The 23446-nt window shown below is 39.1% G+C and overlaps 1 protein-coding gene and 1 non-coding gene across 2 annotated transcripts in view; both read left to right on the top strand.

Moving 5' to 3' along the window:
- SPEF2 (sperm flagellar 2) overlaps positions 1-23446 on the top strand; it is a 156838-nt gene that overhangs the window by 102123 nt on the left and 31269 nt on the right. The window contains exons 25-30 of the mRNA XM_032470906.1: positions 2731-2882; positions 6547-6727; positions 14142-14292; positions 16085-16213; positions 18192-18330; positions 20997-21226. Coding sequence (XP_032326797.1) covers positions 2731-2882; positions 6547-6727; positions 14142-14292; positions 16085-16213; positions 18192-18330; positions 20997-21226 — 982 coding nt within the window. The remainder of the gene's footprint in view (positions 1-2730; positions 2883-6546; positions 6728-14141; positions 14293-16084; positions 16214-18191; positions 18331-20996; positions 21227-23446) is intronic.
- LOC116662896 lies at positions 3648-3751 on the top strand. The gene has a single exon (XR_004318978.1). It is a non-coding gene; the product is annotated as a U6 spliceosomal RNA (small nuclear RNA).

Here is a 23446-nt window from a genome sequence, read left to right on the forward strand (position 1 = left end):
CTACTCCTGGGCCAGTAGCCCTAACCACTGCTTTCTTATCGCTGTTCACATAGTTAAAGGTTAGCCACGTAGAACGGAAAAATCCTTGTCCTGCACTGATAGACAGGATCCTATAAAAACTAAAGCTGTAACCTGTAGGAAGGTAGTCGATTTCAGTTCAATAAATGAAGAAAGAGCCTAATGATCAGCATTGACTACCAAATAACAGACTTTTCAGGCACTTGAGCTGCTCGTCCAAGAGCTCATAAGCAGACGCTTGCACATTTTTGTGGAGGGGAAGGAATCTTCCATGGAAATTTTCAAGGGCCTGTGGCTAAATAACTGTTTCCCAAAGTGGGTTCCATAGAACACTAGTCCTACACGATGTTTCATAAAACAAGGACTCAATGATCAAAAGATGTTGGGAAGTGCTGAGTACTCTACCCTTCCTTCCCTCTCCCTGGGAGACTGACAAGCATGTCGACATATCAAGACATTAAGATGCCCTGCAATAAGGAAACTCTTCTGGTACGTTAACCCAGTATTTCAGAAACTATTTGACTTTGCAGTTTTCGTTTGTTTTATCCCCAATGTGGTGTTCATTAACAGCCTATTGGACAAGTTTTCTGCAAAATACATTTTAGAAAATGCTCTTCTGGATGATTTCTAAGATTTCTTTCAAAACTAAGATTCTGCAATAAGAGAAACAATAAAGCATTATTTACTAGTTGTCGTAAAGGTGAGAGGACCCCTGATCAATTCTGCTTATATGAGAATTCTGGATATATAATGGCATCTTGTTCATAGTTACCTATATAACAAATCAAATTATGTCCCCCAAAATAAATTAATATTCTATATAAAATATAGACAAGGTTAGCCTAAGGCATACATACCACCACTGTCTCAAATATCAGTTGTATAAAATAGGAGGTACTAAACTGAATCATAATTAAAGAGTTTAGTTCTCTAAGTTAAGGAGGAAATAATTTTCTGATTTCTAAATATATTTACTAAATAATGTAGGGCTATGGTTTGATGAATAATAATTTCTGGTAGCTTCACAGCACTTCTCCTCTACTACCCAAAGTTATTTGTCAATATCCAGTTTGTACCAATTGAGTTTACATTTGCATGCTACTCATTGTAAATGTGGTATTGTGCAGATTCTCATGAGCTTAGTTTATAAGACTATTTGTATAAGACATCTATTGTCAAACTATGAGATTAGTTCATATGTGAATATTTAGAAACTCCATTTGGTTTCTCTGCAGGGAAAGAGAAAAATGTTTCATTTTCCTAATATTCCAAAATGCTAGTTTGAAGTTATTTAGACATATATCTACATTTAAAATCTGAGTATTTAAAACATGTTCTATAATTTAAGACAATATATGGATGGTAATTTTATTTAAAACATAGACTTAAATTAACCAGATGAATTTCTTCCTGTTTCAGTCATTAAGCTAGAAAAGTTTAACAATGCAGAGAACAGCTTTTCAGGAACAGTTTGGCTTCCCCTTTTCTGTATCAAAAACAAACCTATTGAAGCCATGCTTATCTTTTGTTGCAGACTACAATGCAAAGCAGACATTTATTTGTTCAAAACCATGAATATGGCAGGACAAGACAATTTCTTGATGTTTTATGAAATAAATGGCAATATTAATTGCTTGATGAATACAGGGATCCCTTCATAAATATTCTGGGTTAGATTCAGCTAAAGGGCTTTGAACATTGGGTCAGTTTTGTTTTTTTTAGAAATGAGGCTTTCTGTAATTAACTAGCTGTCACAGAATACATCTGCGAAAGAGCTTCAATCTTTGAACCCTCAGGTACTGGTTTAAGTAGCCCGACCAACTAAAGCAGAATGGAGGTCATGATTATACCACCAGAAAGCAGCACAGATATGTCAACTGGTCTAACACCTGATGGGAGAGCAGGTTGGAACACTCGTGGTCTACGTTTGTGTAATCAGCACTGCAGAGTATCTCACCACGCAAACACTTCATCATTACTGCAGAGGGAAATGACCTGGCTGGCAGGAAGTCACTTGTGAAAAACAGATGCTCCTCTGTTCTTCTCCGTTTCCCTCAAGACGCTTCCTGGCAAAGCCAGCAGAGGGGTTTCCCTGTGAGTGTGGAGGAGTGGTGTCCCCTCCCTTCACACTGAGCAAGAACAGAAACTGTGAAAGAGAACTATTCATTATCAATTTACGTCACCAGTTGTTATTTCTCCACAACTACATTACATAGTCTTATAGGACCAAAGCCTAGTCTTATTTTGTATTTCAGTGTTTTATATCTGTATCTGTATTATGTATTTGTATGTATAATATTTTTGTTATCTCCTAAATCAATGAATATGTTCCCTGTGACAGAAGACACTCACATGTTGGTGAATGTATTGATTGATTGAATACAGCACACAGGAAGAACTCCTAATGTCAAAATAATGAATGATATACGCTACTTCAGCCATCATACAATCCTTTGTCACCATATTAAGAGCATGAGAATTTCATGTTAAGTGGAATTATACTCAATAAGTACAGAGAATGCAAACTCATCAATTTTCTTTAATTTTTAGGGAATTTTAGATATACATTTGAAGCCAATTCTCTTCCTTTATTTCCAGAAAGCTGATTCTAACCTAAATGTTTTAGAATAGTGCTTACAGAGCTTATATGGAAAACATGCACATATCAGCTTGTTCTTTCTTGGGTATTAACATTCTCATTTGCTATTAAAGGCAGAACTGAACCGTTTCCAAGATACAAAGATACTTCTTCAAGATTATTACAGGGGAATGGAATGTAAAATCCCAACAGACGACACTAAGAGATTTATTCGCATCCCATTGGTCCAACTGGATAGTAAAGATATTTTGGAATTCCAGCTTAGGTAAGGCGGGGCTATCATTTTGCACTGTAATTAGTCTGAACATACAGCTTTGTAATTTTAAATTGAATTCCACTAATATAAACCGCACTCCTATGTCTGCAAACCCCAAATCAAAAAAAAAAACAAAAAACAAAAAAAACCAAGAAACCTCTGAAACCTGAATCTTTTTTCTAAATTTGATTTAAGACTATTGATATGAATATGGGATATTATTTATCCCAACAGTAATGAATATTTACTCATTTTCATTGCAGAGATATAGTGTGTTTTGTTATAGAGTGCTTCCAACAGACTTCTGGGGATATTAGGGAATACTTAGTATTCTGAAAGACTTTTGATTACAAAGTTTTCTGGTAAGGGATCAGGACTCTCTACCACTTTCATGAAAGGTCCCAAGCTGTTCTGTGTGTGTATGTGTGTGTGTGGGTGTGGGTGCGCACGGGTGCACTGACATTATATAAATGAACATGGAAGGCATTATGAGTCTCCTTTTACAGGTTAGGGAATTTAGAAACAGTAAAGACTCAGTCATATGTGATTATGACTTCATAAGACTGAAACTTATTAACAGTCTAACCTCAGATTCCCCCCAGCAAGAAAATAAACTTGGTGGTAAGTGTGGAAGAAAAATTATATTTTCAGCCAAAGACTCTGGTGGAATACAAAAATTTGTAAATATTTTTTTTTAGACCCAATAGGTAGGGGCAGGGGAGGGGCAAGTTCCTAAACCCTGAGAAGCAATGGACAGATAGAAAAATGTCTCTAGTGCTCACTTTGGCAGCAAATATACTAAAATTGAAACCATACAGAGATTAGCATGGCCTCTGCACAAGGATGACATGCAAATTCGTGAATCGTTCCATATTTTTAAGGAATATATATATATATATATATATATATATATATATATATAACTGAATATATATGTGTATATATATATAACTGAACCACTATGCTGAACACCAAAAATTAACACAACGTTGTAAACCGACTATACTTCAGTAAAAAAAAGTCTTTAAGAAATGAGGGGTGGGAGTGATGATAATTCCTGTGATGTCTTTCCCAGCTATAAAACATTTAAAGAGGGCAAATAGTAAGAATTAAAATAAATTAAAGTAATGAAAAAACCCTCAAAATCCTTAAAAATTAAATGAATTAATTAAAAATAAGTGAATAAAATAGACTTAAGAATTAAAGTAATATTTTCTCGTGATGACCAGTAAGCAGATCACAAGAAAATAAGATGCTGTGATTGTGGAAAGGAGAAAAAGAAAGAAGTTAGATTAAAAACAATTAATATATAGACACTGAGAGTTAAATTTAAATCTCCAAGGAGATGAATTACATATTATAGATTGAAAGTAGTGTGTGTACTTTATTTTACTGGCTTGCTCAGTCAATACAGATAGCTGGAGTTGCACAAACTAATATAGGGTAGTGAACAGGTTTTGGAGTCAGATAGATCCAATTTCAACCCTCAGGCTGTTATTTACCAGTTATATTACCAGTTAAGTAAATTAAAGCAATTTATCTGGTTGGGAGTCACCCCAACTCTCTTAAGCCTTGGTTTCCTTATCTGTAAAGAAGAGCTGTTGTGAAGATTACAGAAAGTGAAATCCTCAAAACATGTAGTACCATGTCTGAGAGTCGGAAGACTTGAGACCTAGTCCCAGTAACGCTCAGTAAGTGGTGATTACATTACCTTATCGTGTAATATGGTAACACCCTAGTCTTACTTAGTGCACTGTTTTAATTGTGAATATCACGTGTTCTTGCCTCATTTGTTTTACCCTCTCTCATTCCAAGAAGGACTTGAAATGGCCTGAGCACCACAGGATTACACAGTGATCTGAGGCCCATTTCTCTCTGGGCCTCTTCCATCTGGTCCATGATGGTCTTCCGTCATGTCCCCATCAGGACCACATATAAGCAAGAAAAGCAAGGAGGAAAGTCTATAACCTCTTCTTGACCCAAGTACAAGAACAATGTTGAACTCAGCAAGCTGCTGAAAGAGAACTTTGACATTAAAAACAATAAAAAGTTCCCAAAGTGATATGAACCATCAGAGTCATCAGAAGAGGCCAAGTTTCCCTGTCCGCAGTAGCAGTGCAATCTGTTCTTAGCACAAAATAGCAAGCCAGGTGTAATGAGGAAGCTATTAATGTTGGTTAGTAGAATGAAACAGGCAAAAGAACAGCCAGTTCTTATTTTCTGCAAAACAACTCTGCACCAATCTCAACCTCAAATCATGCTAGGAGTATCTCCTGAAACTCAGCCAATCCATGCATCAACCAACCAACCAATCTCTTTAGTGTGTATAAGGGAACAAGCACATTGTTAAGCATTTTCCCATAGCTTGTCTATTTTATCCCTCCAACATCTTAATTATAATAATAATAATAATGGTTATAACCAATATTTTATAACAATAATAGTAATATTATTATCATATTTGTATTATTCCGGAAGGAGTGAAGTCTCAGAAAGTCGTGACATGCCCCTGTTTGCATCTACTGAGAGCTGGAGAGCTAGCTAGCCTAGAACTTTCCCCAGTAAATGAATTCTAAACCCAAATTCCTTTTCTAAATGATCTACCACCTAAAGCAAGATGTTGGGAAATGCATGTTGTCCTGCATTAAACATCTAGAGATGATCACACAGTCTTTACCTTAACATAGTAGACACGTGAGTCTCATGTGTCTCAGTGACCAAGACTGAGCATCAACTGATTATTAAAATGTAAACTGTCCTGTGGGTAGGCGTATCCTGAGTTGTAGAGCCTCAACACATTGCCTTGATAGGCATGGTGCAGTGTCAGAATTCCAAGCACTAAAAGAATCAAAGAGCCAAGTTCAAAAAACCTCCTCTGATGCTTCTAAACCAGGCCATGCCGACTGTTTGCTGGAGTCCACAATCAGCTTTCTGCATCACCGCTCTGTTTCCCAGCAACTTAAGTTTGCCAAACCAAATGCTTATTCCTTTTCCAATTTCAGCCAAGGCATCCTCGGAACCCCTCTCTGCCCATTCCTCACCCAAACAGCAGCTCTAAAATCTCTACATAGAGGCAGCAATATGGTGGAGAGCAAGGGAAGAGAAAGCTTACTGGTGTTCCCACAGCACTTTACAGAACATAGAGCCAGCCTTCATCTCCCATATTCAAGGGTGGAGAGGGTGGCACTCTCATTGCCTCCATGGGACACCCCCTTGCAGAACTCACATCTGTCATATCCTGCTTTTTAACTGCCCACTTTAGGAAGCCAAGCACTAGTCATCTTAAAGAAGCGATGCCCACTTCTGTTTGGTTTGCTTTTCATGCCTCATTTATTCCTTGTTGGAAGTTTATGCCCTGGATACGTTTCAAAATTGCGTTTCTTTATAATTGTCATTGTTTACTCTCCCTCCTCATAATTACTGAGAATTAAACCTAAAAAAGTATGTGTTAGTATTGCTTATTTCTAGTTTCCTCTTGTTATTAAGACTTCCTAGACCATAAAAATCTGATTATAGCTTTTCATAGTCTTTTCTCCATTTAAAGAATTCTTTCAAGAAAACTTTGAAAATTGAGATTAAAACAAGACAACAACATTCACAAAGTAACATGGTCACAAAAATAGAATTCTGTGAAATAAAATCTCAATGTTTCTTTTTTGTTTGTTTCCCCAAGAATTCCCCTAGTTCCTCGAAGATCTGTTTCTCCGGATTCAGCTGCATCCAGACCAAAAACGAAAGCCATACTGAAGGGCAAGATCGATTACTCGCTGGAAAATGTAGAGTTAAACTTTGAGGCCGATGAGAAGACGGTAATTGACACATGGCAGCAGGCTTCTTTAGCAATATCTCACATGGTAAGCAGTGCTTATTTCTACATTTCCTTTCAGTTATACCCGTTCATTAAATTTCAAAGTTGGTCAATTGCTAGGAATAGAAAACTTACACAATGTTCACAATATAAATCTATACCTCTAAGAAGTGGTCTTTTTTTATTATTATTATTCTGAAAGCAGTAGGAAGTGAAACCAATCAACCAGCAAATACATGAGGTCAAAAAGGAGTAAACCGACATTTAGATTCTTTTCTGTGCTGGACCAGGATTCCAAGTGCAGGGGTCTAAAGGGCCAATCAGGAAGTGTCAATGAGGTGGGTCAAGCATAAGGAAATAGGGAGGGGTAGGACTGTGGCTAAGTGGAAGTAACACCCCTATCTAGAGAGCCATGTGCTACTCCACCCTGACCAACTTTACCATCTAAGAATGGGACCCAGTATGGCCAAATTTCCCCATTGTAAAGCCAGAAACTTGGATTTTCATGTGAAACCTACTGATTTTAACAGATCAGAAATGAAATCTGATTTTTAAAAATTTACAGAGCCAAGTGAAATGTACATCTGCCCTCTAGGCCTCTAGTTTACAACCTCTGCTAGGCATTTTACACAAGTCACCTATGGGGTAGATGTTATTATCCTCTTCACGATGAAAAACTCAGATTCAGGAAGGTTAAGAAACTTGCCCAAGTTCACTCAGTAGGTAAATGTCGGAGATGAGATTTGAACCTTGTTCTATGTGACTTCAAAGTTCATGTCCTTTCCACCTTCCCTGGGAGACAAAGAAATGATAGTCCCTGCCTGCAAGAAGCCTGTACCAAGTCAAAGGAGAAAGGAAAAGCATACAGATAACATTAATCTAAGCAGAGACCTCACCCATACAGGAGGTGTGTGCGGAGTTTAGCTCGGATGACCTTGTTTCCTCATCCTTCAGATCCTGAGTCCACCGATGTGGTTTCTGTTTTCATTCTGTGCCAAGCCTTCTTTGAGTTTCCCTAAAATACCCCATTCAAACAGACAGCAGTGCCAACTTTCCAAAAGATTTCGTGGAAAAGATACTGCATCACAATAAGCACTTCTTTTTTTCTTTTTCAATTTTTTCAATTTTTTTAAAATTGAAGTTTAGTTGATTTACAATGTGTTAGGTCCGCACCTGCCAAGCTCTTCATCTGCCCCTTCCCAGTCCTACCCACCCCCAACATCCCTGGGAAAGAAAACTTCCATCTTGCCATTTTAGTAATCACTTTCTTGATTTTCTTAAGAGTTTTATTACCCAAGTCTGTATCTCTAAATGGTATAGTTGAGCTTTGCTTGCTTTTGAGCTTTAAATAAATAGACTCATTGTTTTTGTCTTTTTGTGTCTTCTTTTGCTCCCCAGTATTTATGAAATTCATCCCATGCTGTTGGGTATAGCTGTATTCTCTTCCTTTTTGTTGCTGTATGCATTTTATAAATGTCACACAGTTTATCTGACTAGTCGGCTACCGATTCACATCTGGGCTTCTATGCTCGGTGCCGTCATGGGTAGTGCTGCTCTGAGCATTTGTGTACGTGTCCACTGGTGCGGATGTGAACACATAACTGCTGGGTATATATCTAGGGGTATGTGCTGTCTGCAGTGACAGTAGGTAATACCATATACATAATACTTCAGTTTTCACAGGTAATACTAAATCCTTTCCTCAATTTCACTGCAGTATCATCTTCATCAAAGATTAGGTGACGACATATCATAAATTAGGTCTGTTGCATTACTTCATTTGTTTATCCTTGTACACAAACCACACAATATCACACCATTTATTTGTTATCTGGATGAGCAAATCTTCCCACCTTATCATCTGCCAAGAACATTTAGCTCTTCTTGACTCTGATTTTTCATATAAATTTTCTAGTCAGCTTGTCACGATTCACAAAAATATTGGCTGTAGATTTTTTTTTCAGATAATATTTTTCAAATTATGGAAATCTCTTTTCACATCTAGCTTACTATGAGGACTTTTTCATGAGCTGTATTATCAAATGCTTTTTCTGAATCTATTGAGATTATCACTTGGTGTTTTCTCCATTTTCTATTAATGTAAAGTAATATATTTGGTCAATTTTCTAATGTTAAACTTACATCACATCCCTGGACTAAGTCCAAGCATTGTAATAAAGCATCATTCTTCTTACATATTGCTGGATTTATTTTGCTAATAATTTGTTTAGGATTTTTTAATCTTTGTAGAGAAGAGAGAAGATTCTTGAATTTCTGTCTCGCATGCTGTTCTTGTTAACTTTTAGTGTCAGGTAGTACTAATCTCATAAACCCAGTTGGATGTTTCCCTCTTTCTGGTCTTTGCAAGATTTTGAGGAAGTTGGAATTATTTCTTCTTGAAATGATTGGTAGAATTCACCAGTAAGCCATCTCAGCCTATAGTTCTATAGGCAGTTTGTAGGAAGGATTTTTGTTCCTCCCCCACCCCCACCTCCGCCCCCAAGGATTCATTTTCTTTGATAGATATAGGACACTTCTATTTTCTGTCTGTTCTTGGCAGGAACTTAGGTTGGTTTCTGTAACTTTTATTTTGCTAGGAATTTTTCCATTTCTAAATTTTCAAATTTATTGGCATGATGTTGCTTAAAATATCTTCTTATGTTTGTGTTAATATTTGCAGTATATATTTGCTGTCCCCTTTGCCAATTCTGATGCTGATTTTTGGTGCTTTTGCCCTTCCTTAGCTTAACTCAGCCAGAAGTTTATCAATTATATCTATCATCTTTTCACAGAATTAACTTTTAACTTCACTAATTTACTTTACTGTGTTTTTTTTCAATCTTCATTTTACTTTTTTCTCATTCTTTCCTTTGGATTTATTCTGCCATATTTCTCTAGGGCTTTGAGATGGATGATAGCTTGGTGAATTTTCAGTCTTTTTTCCTAATATATGCATCTGTTACTTTAAAGTTCCCTCAGTGATTTGCTTTAACTGCATCTCAAAAGTTTTGTAATGATGGTATTTTCCTTGTCATACAGCCAAAGCATTCTAGAAGTATATTTTTAGTTTTCAAAATGGTATGTTGATTTCTAGTTTAATTATATTTTAATCAGAGGTCACACTCTCAGTGAAATTTTTGAAATTTGCTTTGTTGTGAATTTCAGAAATGTTCTGTGTGTCCTTAAAATATATATTTCATTGTTTTATATATATATATGTTTGTATATAAGTGTTTTATATATAAGTTGCATATAGTTATTATTTTATTTATTATATATTTGTATTTAAATATATAAATAAATATTATATATCTCATTTTGTAAATCTTCTTTATCTTCATTAAATTTGTTTTCTCCTTCTTTGAGTTGTTAAGAGAGGTATGATAAATTATCCACTGTGAAAGTGTATTTATTAATTTCTCTCTATAGTTTTGTCAATTTTTACTTTACATATATTTTAAAGTCATGGCATTGGGTATATACAAATTTTAAATTGTTAAGTCTTTCTGGTGAATTGAACCTTTTCTTGTTCTGAGGTAACCTTTATCTATAATTCTTTTGGGGGAGAAATTATACTTTTAGATATCATTTACATGTTATATATTTTTTCATAATTTCTGTATCTTTCCTTTCTTGCTTTCTTCTCCTCTCCAGAAGTTTGGAAGTAATACATTCCATTACTGTTCTCTTAGTGGTCACCCTAGGAATTGCACCATGAATTATTAACTCATCAAAGTCTAAACATTATGTAGTCAATCATTATCTCTAGAGTTAACACTAAGTGAATTAATGTATGTTACTTCCAAACTAATATAGGGAAAAACAAAATAATTTAAAATATTCAATCCAAAATAAGAAAAGAAAGGAGGGTAAAAAATGATTCAGGATAAGCAATACAAATAAGAGTCACAAAGTAAGAGACTAGATTTATACCTCAAATATCTCCACAGCTACATTAAATTTAAAAGGACAAAATAGTCCAGATAAAGGAAAAGGATTGATTGATTGATTGTTTTTTCTAAAGCATATCATGCTTATAAGAGTGCAGAAATGATTTTCCATTCTTGACCTGAGAGGAAAATGGGGTAGTGTGATGACCTTCAGGAGCCATGGTAGAGCCTCAAACCCTCCACCTAGAGGCTCAGAACTCTGTGTCTTAGTTGGTTCCATCTCAGCAAACGCTCTGTAGACTGACTAGGTATTGCTTTCTGCTCATTCCATGGGCATTACCAATTTCACTACCTTGGTAATGTCATGTTTCTTTCTTAAAATATGCTCCTCCTTTCATTTACTTAAATCCTCTACTTTCTTGAAATCTTTAGAACTAGCTCCTCCCTTGATTCCTGACCGGTTGGTTGCCTGTGTCCTGAAACCCTAGCCCTCTATGATCACATGCTCTTCCGGTGCTTGTAGTGGTTACTGTCTCTCCCACTCTTGGCTCTCAGTATCTAGGGTATTGTTTGTCATTTCTATCTCATTAGTGTTTTCCTGAATACTTAGCTAGAGTCTAAAGCTTTCTGATTATACTACACCTAGCATAATGCCCACTCCTAACATAATACTGAGTCCTTAGTACATTCTTGAGATGCTGCTGCTGCTGCTATACTGGTGACACCGATGTTCACATCAATGATGATGGCAGTGGCAATGATGATCATCACAAAGCCCACAACTACCAAGCACCAGAGAGTAGGAAACCAGATGTACAAGTAAATTACTAAAAAAAAAAAAGATGAATTATTCTTATTAAACAGCATAAACATAATTTATAAGTCTTATGAATCCCATTAAAATTACTTGAGGAAAGGAGATTTTAAATATTACATTATTAGAAAAAGAATATTATACAGCACAAAGAGCACTGGCTACACCTATTGATTAAGCTGTGTGATTTTAGGGAAATCACTTAACTTCTCTGAGTCTTTGATTCCTTGTCTGTGACATGGGAGATATTCTACCTCTCTTTCCTTTCTGGAATAGTTGAGAAGATCCAATGAAATAATGTTCATGAAAGTTTTAGAAACTAAATATAATAGATCATAATGTTAAGAAATGTATTCAAACTGTACCACTTATTTTGTGAACTTCTAAAAACCAAGAGAAACATGCACAGGAGGAAGGCTTGTTTAGTATTTAATATTTGTAATAATCACACTTGAATCCTGCTTTTATGTTTCTAATAGACTTTTATGACTTTGATATTATAGGACCTTGGGGGAACTTTTAAGTTTCAAATGAGACTGGTCTGATTCAGTAAATTGTTGCAAGGAGAACAGAACCAGCTGAGATCAGGGCAATTGAGAACATTTTAACATGGGCCATTTTCTACACAGCAGTTTTACCATTTAGTATGTTATGTTAATTTTTAGCAAAACTTTCTTCTAATTAGCGGGTACGCAATGATTTCAAAGAAACAAGTCGTGTTTAACACCTACAATGTCTAAAGCATCATTTCTAGAGCTTCGCTAGCCTTACAAGCTAGATTGTTGGATGTACTGTGAGTTATGCTAATTTTTGAAAGAAATCCAAAGGTGTTTGAGGGAAGTGGACCAGAAAAATGTGGATGATGATAGTTATCATCATCATCATCATCATCATCACCACCACAAGGCTGTTTACAAAGAAGAAAAATCCAATTTTAAAGGAAATTGCTATCTTACCGTGCTTTGCGAGAACAGATTCAAAAATGAATTGCTTGCAATTTCGAGGGGAATGTTAACAAGTCTGCTTTCAGCTTTACCAAGAATTTGAAAGTATGGTATACATCGTGAAATCCGTTTTTATCAAAAGAGCATCTGATTAAAACACACACACACACAAAAACCGGCTTGCTCTCTGAAACCTTTCTGCATCCCTCCAAGGCTCTGCTGATACTGAAGACGCTGTAGTGTATTCTGTGGCATATGGTTATTTTAAAACAAATTCCATCAATTAATAAACATTTCCCAAGCCTCTTCTCTGAGCAGAGCACAGGTGGAGAAGACCAAGAAGCAGGGCTGGCTCAGCTCTCAGGAGCTCTCTGTCCTTCTGGAGATGGGAGATGAGGCTTAAACCTTCTTAGAACATTTGGGGACAGTTCCATGCTGATCATGGAGTGTGGAGTTTGGCAGGAATCTAGAGAGGGCGGGTATTGGCTGGTCTATCTCTCTCACAAGACTGTAAGCTTCTTTGAGAGTAGAGATTGTGCCTCATTCATCTTTCTAGTCACTCTGTCTCACTTCCTCTTTCTCCTCCAGGCCCCTCATCCAGTTATCCCCAGAAATAACAGCAGGCGTGGATACAGTAAGCACTTCAGTAAACAAATAAACTCCCATGGGCCTCCATTTCCTCACCAGTTGTTTCACTGAGATTAAAGTTTTCCACCATATACTGCTGGTCACCCCCACGGTGTTGTGCGGGACTTCTTTCTTCCTTGTGGGAGTCTTGGCTCTCATTTCTCAAGTTCACACAGACCAATGCCCTTCACCTCTCCAGGGGCAGTTGGATTTATTTCAGTAGGTCCAGCCTTTCTAACTGCAGGCATGGTCCCAGCTGTACAAGCCCTGAGACAAGGTTTTTTGGCTGCCTGCTGTGCAGGGCCAGCCTCAGGAGAGACGAAGGTACCCCTGCAGGGCCCCACCCCTCCCCATTCACCAGCTGTTGTGTGGTGACCACATGACTAATCTCATACCAGGAAACCTCTGAGCATCAGAGGAGGAATGGCTGAGATGGAGAGAGGCTGAAAGCCCCCAAGTAGAGGAAGCTAAGAACGAGCGATGAGGTTAGCCTATGGGATAGGTCATCTTCACGGACACTGCACCTTCCTGGGGCGATGTTAGAACAGAACAGAAGCCGAATTCAAGTGTCTGTGAGCCCGATTAATACAGGGCGAGCACTCCTAACACTTGGTTACAGGGCGTGAAAAATTCTCACCCGTCTTATGTACAAATCACAGACATACATAAAATACATAAACAGATACACTTCTGCAGTATTAAAATTTCATGGAAGGGAATGTGATTAGGAGAAACTGACTTAAAACAATCAATAATGAAAGAAACAAAAAAAGATTGAGAAACCCTGATAGAGGGGAATGCCCCAGACTGAGAGACGACAGGAACTTGGAAGAATAGTGGGTGTTAAATCCATAGGCTCTGACATTAAAAAGAAAGACATTTTTGCATCACTGTGGAGCTGTCGCAGATGGGGTGGCAATGAGGAAACATAAAGGTGCATTCTAGGAGGGCTTGAGAAAGTGGGTGGCCTCAACTGCAGATGGAACTCAGGGAGGCCACATTCTGGGACAGGGATAGGCTTCCATTTAAGTAACACATCAAATGGTGTTCTGTTAAGATTGAGCACATGGCATGGTTATTTGCAATGGACAAAGGTTTCCATGTAATTGGGTGCTGGTTCAGTCCAAATGGTTACCATCTTTCATAAATGTTGCATTAACTGAAATACTGCTCTGCTACAACCAGGTGGCTGCTGAAATTCAGCAGAGGCTCATGGAAGAAGAAAAAGAAAGCCAGCCAGTAGACACAAAAGAAAAACCTCTGCCGGTGGCTGCAAATAAAAAAGTGAAAAGGGAGCTGCCACCCCAGAAAAAAAAAGAGGACAAAAAAGGAAAAGGTATTCATGGTTTTAGCATCCAGAACCCTGACTGCTTAAATCACTCCTTGGTAGAAAATAAGCATTTAACCAGGCACAGGGGCCTCTGCGCTCCTGGAATACTGCTCACTAGGTTTTACTTAGACAACCAGGCTTCTGTGAGCCCTAGTGTTAGCTGGCGAATCACACTGCACACAGCCCCTTCTAACTTGTTTATCCACATAGCCAAGTGGGTCCAGGGTAAGATAAACCTCAAAGACAGTCTTGGACATGTGAAAAGAACTCCAAGATGACACTGAGATCTGAAAAGTGTGGGCAAGGGGGCTGATGCTGGCTGCCTTAACCAAGAGAGGGTTAAAAACTATCTCTACATGTGTAAGTTTTAGGTTTAATTCCAGCAAGTCCTTCCATCCTGGAGGCCTCCTGCCAAAAACTCTGCCTCAGAGGCAACGTGGACCAGGAAGAGGAAGGGAAACTCAGGTTGAGAGCGACCTCCAGTGAACCTTAGGGATAAGCTCTGCCACATACAGTACCCTCCCCTCTGAATGTTTCCACCTGCACATTTTAGAAGTGATTTGAGACAAGAGAGGAAGAGATGGAAGCACGTGAGCAAAAGTCAGTCCACGAATTAGTCACTCATGGTGTGTTTGTTGGCACCTGCCATGGTGAACACCATGATGGGTGCTAAGGACCAGTTGGTCCGGCCCTGATAGAGCTGTAGTCCAGAGGCCGAGACAGACAGGTGACCGAGCACTGTTGGGGAGGTACAAGTCACTGGAGAGCACGTCACCTTGTCCATCCACGGGGAAGGGAAATGCTTCCCAGGTGGAGTCTGATCGAGCAGCTTCAGTAGGACTTAGGACAAAACCCTGAGGATCGGGGGTGGGGAGGTGGTGACCTCTGAAGCCAAGGAAAGAGTGACAACACAATAAAGAGCACGCGACTTGAGTTCATCTCAGACGGTAAACGTAAAGGAAATAAGCTGCATTTGAAGGCAATGCTTCCGTTTACTTCAATGGTATAACTGGTTGAGTCCAATCTCTTAATTTTACAGACATTAAAACAGGAAGCCAGAGAGATTGAGGACTCTTTCATCTGTAACTTACACTTACATCCACTACTGCAATTAAGACACCTTATTACAATATCTTCGTTTACATGTGTCTTCTCCTGAAAATTTGAAACTCTTGAGGTCAGATCTTCAAGAAAGATGTATTGAACTAAGTAGAATCATATAAGTGGGGCCTGCAGCTAGAATCGCACTGTCATCTCTTACGGGCAGATTCTCAAACACTGATAGAATCTCATTTTCTAATTCTCTTATGTAATCACTGAAGTACCTGTAGTTAAGTGCTAATTAAAAGATATTGAAGTACATTATGAATTCTTGACCATCAGCTACGTTTCAGACATATCTGCTTGAGGTTGTTCTCTGTTCTTAACTTGATGAGGACCCGGGAAGCACTTGGCCAACACAAGTATCCCTGGTGGAGTGGTACTTCTCCAGGTGGCTATATTGAGGTTTGCTAATTTCTGTCCCCAAATTCTGAGTTGCACCCTCTTTGGAGTCTGTAACCATGTCTGTGCTAGCCACATGCCTCATTTTTCCATGATGCTACATGAATGGGGTGTTTTTATATGTGTCCAGCAAGATAGCACATGGAAACATCTCAAGGAAAGACGATCAATATTACATCACTCGTGCTGTCTGGACCAGGGTCTCTCCTTTCCAAATCACTGAAGGTGTATGCTATACACTCCACTTTGTACTCATTTTATCCAGGTAACTCAGCACATTTCACTGCTTTTTCAGGTAAATCCTCACCCACGGCAGAAGCTGCTCCTGTGATGGTACCAGTAGAGGTGACTGCTGAAGTGGAATTAAAAAACGAACTGAGTCTCAGAATAAAGGAAGAACATCTCACTGCCCTGCAATTCGAAGGTAGCAATTAGAAAGAAAGAAGATGGTACTTTGCAGTCGAAAACAGACCACTAGGCAGACAGCCCACGACCAGCTCAAAGTGTGTCTATGAGGACACAAAGCCAGCCGACAGAAAGGTCCTACTCTCGGTTTGGTGGTTTTTACGTGACCATGTGAAGACTAGATCTGACCATTGTATGACTGTCTGCTGGGATCTCAAAAAGGGAATTTGGGAAGAGCTTAGGACAGCCCCAGCAGTGACTCAAATCTCAAAGATTAGGAACAAAAGGAATATTTTAGGGCTGGTGTGACTTTACAGACTGAAAGCAGGCTCAGGACTACTGAAGGAGATGATTCTTTCTATGTTATAAGAAGAAAAATTTAGGCCTCTCGTTAGGAAAATAAACCCCAACTAAAGGTTAATAGGCCCTGAAAGTGAGGTCTTGGAGGCTGTGAAAGAGCCAGTCACTGATTAAGGGCCTCCCTCCCAACAGAGAGCAACAATTTTACAAGGCAGTCTTCCTCTGGCTTTTCCAGTTCCTGTAATACAATTCCAAATGGAATTTGAAAAGATCAGGAAACGAAGCCAAAGTCTCCTAATTGAAGAGAGACCATAGTCAAGAGACTAGATGACAGAACCATAAAAGAGCAGCACTGGGTACCACGCTGGGACACAGGAACTACTCAGTGACACACTGAGGATGTTTCCCATCTCTGGCTTCTCTCCCTTTCTCCCCTCCCCCCATCCTACCACCATCTGCTTTCAGAGTCCCAAGAATCGGTAAAATCTGAAGGATATTAAACGTGGGAATCAGGACACTTGCTTCTCTCCCGCTGCCTGTCCCCACGTCTGCTTTCCCTAGTGACGTGTCCTTCGTCCTTCAGTTCATTCTGCACACGATCCCTAGTGTGGCAAAATTCACTTGTTCACACAATGAACGTCTACTGAGTTTCTGTTGTTCCCAGGCCTATTAACAGAAACATATATACCCAAACACAACATGAACAAACAAATAAAAAGAAAACCCAATCCACAGGAAGAGAAATGCAAGCAATCACTTATCATATTTTGTGATATCGGAGACAAGTGTACAGGATGGAGGGAGCCCAGGGGAGTCCAGAAAGACTGCCTAGCAGGTGGATGCCTGCTTTGGTTGAACTGGAGGAATGTGGGGAAATATGTGTGGGGGACAGATCGGGGGCAGGGGCGGAGAACTAGGAGGCCAGCAGTCAGTGGCTTGGGAGCCTGAGGCATCTTCTGGGAATGAATGATTAGGGAGACAGAGGGTCACAGAAGCCCTGCCAAGAAAGTTACACTTCTTCTATGGCAACTGGGAGTAAGTGAAGAATTCTGAGCAGAAAGCGACTGTGATCTGTGATGTGCAGGTGAGACAGGTTACTCTGGGGGCTGTGGAAGTGGATTCAGATTTGAGGGGGGAGAAGGGAAGTTAGAGAAAGCAGGATGGAGGTGATCACTGTAGTTGAGGTGAGAGCTAAGCAGGTACCCAAACGTGGCGACAGGAAAAACAAAGAAGAAAGACTGGGCAGATACTTCAAAAGTAAAATCTGAAGACCTCATTGTGTGCCCAGAATAGCAATAGGCCCTGGAACCACAGGCTTCATCGCCTTTCACCAGCGCTGAGAAATACAATGGCACTGCCTTCCCAAGGTTCTAAGAAGGGAGATCCAGAGACCTAGTACCCTCCCCTTTTCAAAATTCGGAAACTATTGTGTTTTCCTATTCCAATTCATCAAAGGGGATATTACTATAAAGTGCAACACTTATAAGGCTGAATTACAGTTTTGTTTTAAATAAACTGTCAGCACCTCTGCCACACATTGTTTTGCTTCTGAGCTGGATGAGGGATCAGTTATCCCTATTGGTATAATGTGTGCATAAATAAAACTAAAGCATAATTGGCTTAAAATTGAATTTGTTTCATCAGAAAATGCACAGCATATAATACATGAAAACACCCTTATTTCTCTCTTTAAACAGAGAGAGCCACCCAATTTCGACTTGAACTGATAAAGAACAAAGCCCTGGCTTCCCTGGAAGACTTAGTCACAAAGGCGGTTGATGTATATAAACTCATGGAAAAGTGGCTCGGTGAGAGGTACTTGAATGAAATGGCCAGGTAAAGTACGCGTGACTTTTTAAAAATACCCTTTGTTAATTCCTGAAGACCAAAATCTGACAGATTTTTAAGGTGTTTGCAAATGTGAATTACATTCACAAAGAGAAACTTTGACCCTTTAGGAAATCACATACACACTGGTGTTGACACTTTAACAGTAAATCACGCAACAAAGGGGGCTATTGAAGCATCTGGTTTTGCACATTATATATGAGTTTGGTTTTCACACTGCTCAGTGAGGACCTTAGTTTACAAAGTAAGATTATAAGTAATTGAAAAATTTTTTTTAGAGGTAGTATAATGTTTCCTGTCTTTCTAATGCCAGACTTATTATTACTCAGAGCCAATTAGTGGGCAATGAAGAAGTCATTCACTGGAATGTTTTATCAGCTCAGCCGATTCCCTTGTGATAGTTCTGCTTTTCTGTTGGGTTCCAAAGGCTCCCCAGACTCTCACTGCTAGTGAGGGGCAGCGAGTCTTATCCTCTTAACTCTCCCCTGAAAGGCTTAGGCAGCGCAGCTGAGCGGAAATAGCCGTCAACAGAGAGTCAGGAGACCTGATGGTCCAGGAAACAGGGAATCTTTCCTTGTCAGTAAGTTACAGCATGCCTAATTGCTTCAGGCCCACGGACTTCATGTATAAAAGAAAACACTCTAACCAGGCTATTCTAGAGGTTTCTACTAGATCTAGATTCTGTGATATACCACGGTTTGCAATAAACATTTACTGGAAATTTGGAAGTTACTTCCTACATAGGCTACAAATGGCAAGTATTCTCAGAAGCAACCACGGCCAGCTAGAAGACGGTTGCTATGGTTTGTTTTCTCCAGTCCTTGTCTCATAATGAAAGTCCTACTGTAAATTCCTCAGCTTGTTGTCTGTATCTGTGGCTCTGTAGTGAAATGCACACGCACGCACGCATGCACGCGTGCACGCACACCCTTCAGCCTGGTAACCTCACTGCAGTAACGCTTAAAATAATTTGCCTCTGGATTGCCATCAGTTACTTAACAGCATCACAGAGCAGAGATGTGCAGTTCTGTTCTCTGCCTGCTACTTACAAATGAAAACATGTCTTTTTCATTCTTAGGGTTCACAATGCCCATCCTTGTGGCCATCAAGCATAAATGCTTCTTATTTTTATCAGATGTACTCCTATTTCTCACACTTATTTTGTGTGTATATATCTCTCTGACGTCTGAATGTGGCCACAAGGAGTTAAAACCTAAGGCAGTACAGCCATGCTTTCTATTTTGGTTCTTGCAAAAATTCTCCAGTGACAAGAGAAAAAAGAATAGGGAGACCTATCAGATCCCTTTGAACTTCAAATCTCACTTTTCATTTTCCTGGCATTTTTACCAACCCCCAGCCCTGCCCCGCCGCTCCCTTTTTGAGAAGTTTACTCTCTGTGACCTTCCACTAGATGGCGCACTTATTTTGTTACTCTGGTCATGTCTGGGTCTCTAAGAGTGGAGCCCCTCCTCACTCAGGGTTGTGAACTCAATAGCTACCTAGTGCCTTCTCCTCTGGCCCCAGCACACAAACACCATCGAGCATAAACTACCTAGATAATACATACTCTACGGACACTCACGAATACAGCATGCTGGAGTTGAATTCAAGATTCTCTTTAGAAGGAAAGCATTAATGTTATTTTTTAAATTTTTCAGTATATGAATATTTTTTGTGTTCCTGAGTTACATAAGAGCAGATTCAATATGCATTTTTCTGCCATGTTCAATCTTTATTGCAAGATATAAACAAGACTTTCTGTACTACAGTGATACTGTACTTATTCCTGTAGAAAACTTCTCTGGCTTTTAAAGTGACCTTTAATTAGGGCCATGACTATAATCCCCAGTACAGCCTAAATCCACGCCCTACATGAATAACCATAAGGTATGGAGTTGTGTAGTTCCTGGCTCCATTGTGAAGATGAGGAAGTTTGAGAGCTCGAGTAACTTACCCAAGGACCCATGGCTGGAGAAGGGTCTGGAATGAGAACTCAGCTTCCAGAGCTCCGCCCCCTGCCCTGCGGTGGTTCCTAACTACGGCTGCTGAGACCACGTGTTTAGCCAGGAGTTGCTGTTCTCCGAGAAGATGGCATAGCAGTTTCAGTGGATTATCTCGTCAGAGTCCCTTCTGTCAAGTGTATCTTAGATAACATCAAACTCCTTGATACAAAGTTAGAGAAAAGCCACTTTTCGAGAAAACCATTGCCAAATTTGATTCACTTTACATATAATTTGTCCTGATTCCAAAGAAATGTGTTATTCTAACAATCCTGTTTTACAGGTTTGTCTGCCATGTAACGTGATTCTGGTTCATACTTAGAATGAAGTTTATCTCTTGACATAATCTTGCTTATACAGCAAAATACATTCTAATACTAAAAAAAAAAAATTTAATGGAGTCTCTTTCTGTTCAAATTTGTATTAAAATGTGTGACTATTAGCCCTGTAACAAGCATGTATTCTGCTTCTAATCTACATGTATTTATTTATACCCTGCCTTTTTACGGATAGGTTTGAAGAGAAATTAGAATTTTTAAACATGCGGCTTGAATTATCTAACTGAGCTATGGAATGTGTGTGTCTAATAAGCAAACACTCTAAATATGATAGTATCTTTAATGGGGATAACCCTATTCATTTTTCCACTTTCAGCGTGGAAAAATTGACGGAGGTGGCTCGCTATCACATTGAAACATCTACCAAAATTCAGAGTGAACTTTATTTAGGCCAAGAAGACTTCTTCATTAAGGGCGATTTAAAAGTCTTTCCAGATCCACCTCCTCCCGTGCGCCCTGCACCTGTAGAAAAAGAGGAAAATGGCACCCTGACCATTGAACAACTTGACAGCCTTCGCAATCAGTTCTTAGATATAGCACCTAAAGGTAGGGAAAGTAATTATTATGAAAAGAGTAGGGGCAGACGGGGGAAGGTTAAGATTGACCAGAATGGCAATCACCTATCCACAAGTAAAACAGCCCTCTGGCGCTGTGTGGCATTAAAACAAGCTCTTGCTTTCCACAACATGGATCTGAACTAAACAGAGAAGAAAAGTGTCTAACCCTTTGGGAGTGCAGTGATCCTCATTCCTGCCCTCCCCTGCCCCTGGCGGCAGGTTGGTAAATTTGAGTATTACTCCATCTGGCAATTAAGAGACAGCCTTCGTGCATACTTCTAGTTTAAGTTTTGTACTAGGATTATGAGTGTGTGTTTCTGTCTCCCCCACTAGTCTGTGAAGGGAGACCAGGGAGTAGAGAATTTCCCTTTTGTACTTGCCTTTTTCCTCAATGTTTTGGAGACCACGAGCGGAACCTTTGTTAACCCATACTTGCTTAATGGATTAATTAATCTGTTCACATGTAAGAGTATAGTTATTTTCTGCACACAGATTCTTTATTTCATTCATATTTTATTATTATGGTGCTGTAGCACCAGGCTTTTTTAAATTTCAGAATCTTTCTGCATGTAGATTTTCATCAATGAATTCCATCCATTGATAGCACAAATAATTCAGACAAATCATGTAGGATTGTAACTCCATTCTGTAAGTCAGGATACTGAGTCACAGGGCAATTGAGAATCTGCCTATGGTCCTGTATCATTCAGGACTCTCCGGGTTCAAAGGGCTTCCCCTCCCTTCCCACTGAACTAAATTGCCTCTCATAAAGAGGTTTATCTTCCAACAGCTCCTACTTACTGGAAAATCATTACTTTCCTCTAAAGAATAATCAACTAACATTTGTCTAGTACTAACACAGTTCTGCTTTCATAGTGGTTGTATTTCATTTATTTTTTAAAAATTCAGTGTTTCCAGAAAAGCACATTAGATCTCATTAGTTAAAAGAGAGTTACTTTGCTAAGTCTGAAGACCTCCTTGCTAAGCCCAGTGGGTGAAACAGGTGTAACTGTGTGTCCCTGGATAGACCCCTCCCCTGGCGTGTATCAGCTCATCCAATCAGCTTGAGTGGAGCTACACCTCCAAGATGTAAAGGCACACACTACAGCGGTGGATGGACACCAACTCAGGTTGGCAGCATTTGGGCAGGAAGCAGCAGGTACCCCCAAAATGGCCATCAACAGGTACAGAAAAATCTCAATTTCACAGAGCCACCACAGGAAACCCCTTCAGTCCTTCAGTCAGGCAGATTCCACCCTCTTCCCCATTGTGAGGGCTTCAGAGTGTCTTTTTATTGCATATGTCCTTCTTCAAAGCTGATTTTACTCTTCATTTTATCCACACTAGTTTTTGCACATAAAATAGAAAGAGGTATAAAAATTCAAATATGAAATGTGATTTGCTTTAATCCTAAACTAGGGTGACTAGCAGCAGGTCAAAATTAAAAGTGTTTGGGGGCCTTTGGATAGGTGAAAAATTATCAACCACTCATAATCCCTTTCAGAAGGGACCTTACTATTCATGTTAACTGTAATACATTCTTGGCTCCAACCACGTAATCAGAGTTTGCATTTCAACTAAAAGTTAAAAACAAGTTATAAGTATCAGCTATAACTTGACATGTGTGTTTCTTAGAAGATTAACTCTCAAAACTGTTGGGGCTAAAAATGTCATCTGGTACATTTGTCTCTTTTCAGAGTATGGTAAGACACAACGGTTTTCAATGTACACTGGGAATAAGAAGGAAGGGAAAAGAAAGGGAGGGAGAGGAGGAGGGAGATAGTTATATACTTTTTTTAAAGTAAATATAAGGGGAGGATATAGCTCAGTGGTAGAGTGCATGCCTAGCATGCATGAGGTCCTGGGTTCAATCCTCAGTACCTCCATTGTACTTCTTTTTAAACTTACTCTGAATCTATAATTATTTCAAAATTTTTTAAAAACTTAAAGAAATTTTGCACATAGACAAATAAATAAATAAACCTAATTACCTCTCCCACCAGCATAAAAAGGGGAAAAAACTTAAGGTAAATATAAAAGGAAAGCCACTTGCCCTAGGGACTTAGAATATAATTTGAAAAAGCAATCAAAGAAGAAGAAAATATAAACTTCTACTTAGGTTCTTTCTGAAACAGAATAGGAACTTGATAAAAGTGTTCAAGAATGCAAAGCAAAGGAGAATCAGTGTGCAACAAGGTTGGTCAGGAAA

The sequence above is a fragment of the Camelus ferus genome, chromosome 3 (assembly GCF_009834535.1).
Source record: "Camelus ferus isolate YT-003-E chromosome 3, BCGSAC_Cfer_1.0, whole genome shotgun sequence".
Taxonomy (NCBI): Eukaryota; Metazoa; Chordata; class Mammalia; order Artiodactyla; family Camelidae; genus Camelus; species Camelus ferus.